Here is a 7,538-nt window from a genome sequence, read left to right as displayed (position 1 = left end):
ACTTGGCGAAGTGTGAGTTCGCCAAGGCGACTGTGACCTATCTGGGGAAGGTAGTTGGGCAGGGTAAGGTACGTCCAGTGCGGGCAAAGGTCTTGGCAATTGATAAGTTTCCTCCACCTAACACTAAACGAGAGCTTATGCGGTTTTTGGGTATGGTGGGCTATTACAGGAATTTTTGCCCAAATTTTTCTTCAGTGCATGACTGATTTGCTGAAGAAGAATGTTAAATTTGAGTGGTCCTTGCTGTGTAAACAAGCTTTTGAAAATGTGAAGTTGCTACTTAGCACGGCACCTGTGTTGGCTGCCCCACGCATTGGACATTCTTTTCAAATCCAGGTAGACGCCAGTCATGTTGGAGCTGGAGCGGTACTGTTACAAATTGATGTACACGGAATTGAAAGACCAGTTTGTTATTTTTCCAGGAAATTCAAGTCTCACCAGCTGCATTATTCCACCATTGAAAAGGAGGCCTTGGCTTTGATTTGGACTTTGCAGTTTTTTTTACATTTATTTAACAAGTGGAACCTTTCCAATTGTGGTATTTTCAGACCACAATCGACTTACCTTTTTGCACTCTTTGCAGAGCCCAAACCAGCGTCTTATTCGATGGTTTCTCTTTTTACAACCCTTTCCTTTGGAAATTTGACACATCAGGGGTGTGGAGAACGTGCTGATGCGTTCTCGTGCCCCATGTGAGAGTCTTTGTGACCGATTTAGTTGATGTATTTGTGTTCTGTTCACCGTTATTGTGACTGTGGTTCTAACTAGGTATATCCAGAGTTGCTGCTATTGGAGTTGCGAAGGGGGGAATCAGATTGAGAAGGCCCAGTACTGGAGGTCCTTTGCAAGGATCCTCTCTGGAGGTGTTATGGTGTAAGGGTGTTAATTTATTTGTTAGTTTTTCTTGTTTTTTTCTCGTTCTCTTGTAGGTGGCAGGAAAGATGAGGATCACCTGTTTCAATTAGGAAGTGGGAGATATAAGTATTCCGGTTACCGGCATGGAAGAAGGGCGTGTGGAGAAGTGACAATCTCCACCTGGTGTTGGATTGCCTCGCTTGATGGGATCTGTCGTTTGCCGTATTCTGTCATGGTATATTATGTGAATCCCCTAGAATTATGTAATAAACTTTTTGGTTGTTACTATGAGATTTTTGGTGGATGGTTCCTTTGTTTGTTGCGGCCACGAGCCGGCTGTAACAATACAAACCCTCAATGCAGTTTCGGTAAATCATTTGCATAAAGTTAAAATAATGCTCTTGCTCTGTTTATGGGTTGCAGCATAAATTATTATATAATGTACAATTTTATATAAAAAAAACTGTAGATCTACAACCTCAACATACTATTTCAAAAGTTTTTTTCCCCACTGTATGACTGCCTGTGACTAACTTAAGCGCCACTTGTTTTAAACACTTGTCAGCAAGAAAACGTGCTCAACGAAAAAAGTTTTGTTAATAGTGTAGAAATGTATAAAGCACAGCTCACACAGATGTCACTTTCAAACCAAGCAGCTTTCTGTTGGTCAACGCTCTGAATCTGCATCACCAACTTGAACTCGTGGTGAAATCTGCATGAAGTTATCTTTCACAATCGTGTGGATTCCTACTGAAATTACCGTATTTCGCTCCCAGAACAGTGCTAAATGTGACTGCACCTTTTCATTTCTGTGATCAAAATTAGTCACTTCATGAGCCTTTCACATTTACAGTTCTCATTATTTCATAGTTCCTATGTATTTTATTATTTGAAATCATTATATTCTGTTCATGTTAATATATTATGTTAATGTAATATGTTAAGCAGACTACACTACAGAGCAGTGTTATGGAAAATTGTGTATTCAATTTGTCTAAATTTGTTTGCCGTTTTAAAACAAAAGCAATCGTTTATGAAGAAAAAAAACATAAATTACATTTTCTACTAACTCTTGGTCATCCGTAAACAAGAAACAAGTGTGAGTCTAAAGATTTTAAGGCACTAAATATGAAAGACAAAAGACTTAAACAGTAACTTTAATCTCAAGGCATCCAAGAACCTGAAAATAAGGGGAATAAACTTAACATAAATTATCCATTATGTATTGTACTGAACTACAATGAACTCTAAAACTATCCAGCTGTGAACACCTTTCCTCTCCTCAAAAATGTCCTGAGAGGGGCAACTTTAATTTTGAAATGCTTTAATTTAAGTACCTTACTATTTTAAATACCCTCAGAACAAGCAACACTGACAGTTTTCAGTGATTTCAAAATCTCTCGATCAGTTTTTCGAACAAAAATATTAATCTTTTTCTGTCCTCGGCATATGGGGAGTCTGGTTCAGTGTGTCCTGTGCCGTTTGTATCAAGAGCCATGGCGGTAAAAGTCTCTCTGTCTCTTTCAAGGGCTGCTCTGTCCCGCTCCAGTCTCACTCTGTCCTGTTCCAGCGAGGCTCTTTCCCGGTCAATCGCAGCTCGGTCCTTTTCCAACTGCGCTCTGTCTCTCTCCAACGCCATTTTCTCCCTCTCTGCGATGGCCTTCTCGTGCTCCAGCAGCACTCGCTCTTGGTCCAGGTCTGCGTGCTCCTTCTCCAGCAGCTGTCGCTCTCGTCTGAGTTTGGCTCTTTCGAAGTGTAGCTCGTCTTGAGTCTCTGGAGGGCTTTTTTCCACGGGTCTCTCATTCACGCTTTCTGCTGTATCTGATGAGGGTCCTCCATCAGCTACCGTCGCTTGAGTATTTACCTCGATTACTGAATGTGTCAGTAATTCTAGAATATCACTCCCCATTTCTACTTGATACATCTTTTTGCTTGGCTGGGCTGCACATTCAGACTCATCGGCCAGGCTGGACAATAAGGTCGGTTTAGGAGGGTCGACATCAGTGGGATCGCCATCTACAGCCTTATCCATGAGTCTGAACCACTGCCAGGATTCGGGTTTAACCGTTTCAACATCCTTTGCAAGAGCTTTTAAAACCTAGGGGGAAAAGGTAGAGAAAACCACTTCAGGAGAATTGCATGCATACATATTTAATTTATAACTACATTTTTAGAATTTCTGAAGAACAAAAAGTATTAGTGGTGTGCAGCTATATGAGTAAATAATTTTAATTGAAAATAAAGACAGTGTCCATTCGATGTGTCCACCTTACCTTGTATTTGCATTTTAAATTCTCCCACTTTCGTTTTGCTCTTTGAGAAGTAATATTTCCATCCAGGTTGGATTTTGTCTCTTGTATGAACAGCCTACAAAAAGAAAACACACTTTGTCACTTTCTTTTTAAAAGCTGCTTATAGAAAAGAAAATACTTGGATTTTCAAACTGGTGACCCCTAGGGGGCTACACAAAGTTTGGATGACACCCATGTCAATGAAAATTTTAGTTTTTATTTATTAATTAATTTATTTATTTTTACAAAACTCTCAATGTGTTTCCTTAAGATATGAATTAAATGCTTAAAATGTATATATATTATTAAATGTTTCATTTTTTTGTATATTTTTCTATTATTACTGAATGAATATTTTAAAACATTCATTCAGTAATCATGAATTCGTTCTACCATTATTTGGCTGTTTATTTCTAATGAGTTTCTCCTTGCCATTGCAACCTTTATCTTGCTTGTTGGATGCCGTAGTGCAATATTCTCTGAATATCTGCTTTGTAACTATATTTACTGTAAAATAAAATAATCAACTTAATTTAATTAAATATAATATAAATATAAAGTGAAATATATCTAAATATAATATAACTAAATGGTAACTAAATAAATTCCAAATATTTAAAATTATAAATTATATAACATACAAAATTTATTTTTAATATAAATTTAAATGTTATATTATTTAATATTTAATATAACATTTAAATGTAATATAAAAGTATCTATAAAGCAAAATTATTATAATATAATAAAATAATTAGAACTCAACATTTTTATTGATAATTTTACATAGTATAAATGGATTATACCTCATCTGTCATTATTAGAAAGGGGTCAGCATGAACGGGGGTCCCTGGCATTAAAAGTTTGAAACCCCCTTCATTAAGAGATGCTCTTTATTGTTAAACAATAGCAACAACAAGCAATTACGCATATATAATGGGATACAAACGACATGTACTGCCGATGTAAAATTAATCACATATGACATATGAATCACAATGAGTACATACTCCCAGCCATTTCTGCATGTGTTCCTCCAGCCTGAGAATAAATAGCCATGGGTCATGCGCCACCTGATCAGTGTCTCAGTGTCCTTGTGAGACCCTGAAACAGAACAGCCAGTCCGGCATGAGTTTACTGTAGGTTTGGTGCTGCTGTAACATGATTTTATATATGCAAAACAAACCGCCCAGTCAAACCACAGCATAAACACTGACAACTGTCAGTCTGAAATAATAGTAATAAATCCTTATTTATTACTCGAAAGCAGCTGCACATATCAAGTGCATTAACCCGGTTTTAAATCCACCGTGAATTATATAGAAACTCATGAGTTACAGAAATGTGCGAAAGTTTTGCATGCGTGCACACAGTGCAGGTTTACACAATGACACTCACATTGTTGAGATGGTTGCGCCATTTCTGAAAGGGAGAGAGGCGGCCAAACTCCTCTTATGAGATATACAGTAATACCATGAATATTATTGTTTTCTTTCACTTCTTCAATAACCGTTTGCGTTTCTATTGCAGACAGCACTTCTTCACAGCTTTTCCCGTTTTTAACAGACGGACGAATGTTATTAGATTATTGCCCTCTAGCTGTCAGGAGACAAAACAACTCTCAGTTACACTATAGAAAAATTATAACAATAAAATAAGCATCTTCGTCTCAATTCCTTCTCATCTTTAGTTATAGATTATATGTCTACAAGTTTTATAAAAAATGGAGTCATCAAAAAATGCTGAATTCTGTAATCAACAGCAGGGTTATTATCATCAACTAAAACAAACTTTTAAAAGCATTTTGAAATAAAGCTGAAATAAAATACAACACAAACATTAGATTCAAAACTTAAACTAAATGAAAATAAAATTACTGGAAATAAATTAAACCCAAGTAGTATTTTTTTTTCTCTTTTTTTTAATCAAAAACTAATACAAATCACACAAAAGTACATAACAAAATTACTAAAAATTAAACTAAAATGAACATGAAAACAGAAAATAAAAACCAAAATAGCATATGAATAACACTAAAGTAACTGATCAAAAGTAAGATTTTCCTAAAAAATATTCTATTTTGAATTACACCCATTTAAAAAGTTTTCATTACACATTTCTATCTGCATTATATATGATAATAATATACATTGTTCATTTTTTATTTGATTCGTTTTGTAAACAATTTGAGTGAAAATTTCACTAAAAACTGTGAGACCAGGACTAGTTGTTACACTTTCTCTGGTGTATATTTTTCAGTGCAGGTTTATTTGTGAAAGCCACAAACCTAAAACTTGAATAGACACAAACCATAAATTCTTGACTGCAAAAAAGAAGCAAGATTAATAACTAGAAAAAAGATACTGTTTGTTGAATACACATTACTTTTTGTGACTCTATATGGGGTCAGTTGTCTCTACAATAGACCTGTCATTAAACAGCTTTTTATACTTTTCAGCTAAATTTGAAGTTTCTGAATGACAACAAGGTGGACCATAAATCTTCTTTTGACATTAATTGTGTGGCACGTATGGTATACTTTACCTCCAGACACTGTTATTTTACATTGTTTCAGAAATAAACCATCATCACACTCCATGTTTCTTTCAACATTTACAAATCAATAAAAAAATCTCAAAAATATTTAGCTTGTGCACCCTGTCAATGTATGTGGAATCCATTCTAGACTGTGTACATAATGTATCTTCAGTCAACAACCCAAGGATTGTTCAGATAATCCCAATAACTCATCGCAGTTTTTCCCTGAGGTTTGCCCCCATCTCAGACCTGCTTTAAATTTTTTCAATCACCTTTTCAAGTAAGAATATTAATCTTTCTCTGTTTTTTTCGTGAGGACAGTCCAGCCCATTGCATCCTAAACTGCTTTTCACGTGATTAGTGATATGCGCCGACCTTCTGTCTCTTTCAAGGGCCGCTCTGTCCCTAGCCAAAACTTCTCTGTCTTTCTGCAGTCGGGCTCTGTCCTGTTCCAAAGACGCCTTGTCTCTGTTAACCGCAGCTTTGTCCTTCTCTACCTGGGCTCTGTCCCGCTGAAGCGCTGCTCTTTCCCGATCGGCAAGGGCCCTTTCCCGCTCTAGAAGGGCTTGTTCTCTGTCCAGGCCTCCAAGCTCCTTTTCTAGAAGCTGTCTTTCTCTTCGAAGTTTGGTTCTCATGATGTCCAGCGAGTGACTTTCTGTCGTCTGCTTGCCTTTTTGTCTTCCCCGCTTAACCAGATGCGGACTGGAGGCCGGGGGCACGTTCACCAAAGTTCCTTCCTCTTCCAGGAATTCCAATATTTCCCCTCCGACTTTAATCTGGCGTAGCCGCTTACTTGGATGAGGTGCATTATCATTGTCAGCTTCTGATGTGATCACTTGCTGGCTGATCTTTTCATCAAACTCTTCACCCAGAGCATCGTCCATGAGATTGAACCATTTCCAGCAGGTGGGGTTCTTCTCCACACCGGTGGGAGGATATTTTGCATCCTTGTAATGAAGTGTGAAATGCATTAAACTGCTGAATATGTTCTACGAAAGTTGGCATTTGCAAAACATAATTAGCAGTGAGACCAACCTTATATCTTGCCTTCAGGTTCTCCCACTTTTTGGCAATCTGCTCAGTTGTCATCTTTTCTTCAAGCCCCATTTCTCTGAGTATTGCACTGAAAAAATAAACAAAATAACGACTTTGAATCTGAACGCAGGTTGTGAGAGAGCAAGGCAAATTTTAAGACTGCAAATCTCACCTCCAGGCTGTTTTAGACGAATTTTTCCTCCCGTCAAAAAGCGCCGAGTTGCTCGATCGCAGCTGTATCAGCTTTGTGATATCCTCATTAGACACTATAGTGCACATAAAACAGCCAGTTAGTTAGCTTAATGCTCACATTACTAATTAGTTTCGCGCAAAAACGAACGACTTACTTTTATAGATGAGTTTAGAGCTGGTCGACGCCGAATCCATATTTTATATCACTTCGTAAAACAGATTTCTAGGGCCCTTAATAGTGCACGTTGAAAGTGTGCTTCTGTTAACATTCCCTCCCAGGGAAAATGGCGCGGTACGAGCACAGCCTGCATATGCTGTCTACTAAGTGCCCTTATTTTGAAGGAGTGAATTTGCGTATAAAATATTTCTTGAAATGTAAATTTGGTTTGACTTAAACGGAATTAATACGTGTGAATAGAACATTAAACTCAAACGCATTCACGAGATCTTTTTTTTGGTTACTGACTAGGCTAAAAGACCAAACCAAACCAAACCAAAGAAAAGTAATTAGCATTAAATGTGTGCGTGGCTTACTAGACCGAAGGGTGTAAGTACAATAATAATTTTAGCTCTTTTATGTGTATTTAAAAGACTATTAAAGTCTCAGAGTGTAATTATTATGTTAGA

At 37.1% G+C, this 7,538-nt stretch overlaps 2 protein-coding genes across 2 annotated transcripts; both read right to left on the bottom strand.

Moving 5' to 3' along the window:
* Nucleotides 1-2,099: 2,099 nt before the first annotated feature.
* Nucleotides 2,100-4,704, bottom strand: LOC107695602 (uncharacterized). The gene is made up of 4 exons (XM_016495601.1): nucleotides 4,545-4,704; nucleotides 4,157-4,250; nucleotides 3,129-3,222; nucleotides 2,100-2,953 (listed from the first exon to the last, which is right to left on the bottom strand). The coding sequence occupies exons 1-4, from the start codon at nucleotides 4,564-4,566 to the stop codon at nucleotides 2,246-2,248; spliced, it is 918 nt and encodes a 305-aa protein (XP_016351087.1). The 5' UTR covers nucleotides 4,567-4,704; the 3' UTR covers nucleotides 2,100-2,245.
* A 694-nt stretch (nucleotides 4,705-5,398) lies between these two features.
* On the bottom strand, nucleotides 5,399-7,172 carry LOC107695601 (uncharacterized). Its single transcript, XM_016495600.1, has 4 exons — nucleotides 7,067-7,172; nucleotides 6,892-6,985; nucleotides 6,720-6,807; nucleotides 5,399-6,631 (listed from the first exon to the last, which is right to left on the bottom strand). Exons 1-4 carry the CDS (start codon nucleotides 7,104-7,106, stop codon nucleotides 5,939-5,941), a joined length of 915 nt encoding a protein of 304 aa, XP_016351086.1. The 5' UTR covers nucleotides 7,107-7,172; the 3' UTR covers nucleotides 5,399-5,938.
* Between the last annotated feature and the right edge of the window lie 366 nt (nucleotides 7,173-7,538).

Source organism: Sinocyclocheilus anshuiensis, unplaced genomic scaffold, assembly GCF_001515605.1.
Source record: "Sinocyclocheilus anshuiensis isolate Anshui unplaced genomic scaffold, SAMN03320099.WGS_v1.1 scaffold770, whole genome shotgun sequence".
Taxonomy (NCBI): Eukaryota; Metazoa; Chordata; class Actinopteri; order Cypriniformes; family Cyprinidae; genus Sinocyclocheilus; species Sinocyclocheilus anshuiensis.
This window is presented reverse-complemented; position numbering and strand designations above follow the sequence as displayed.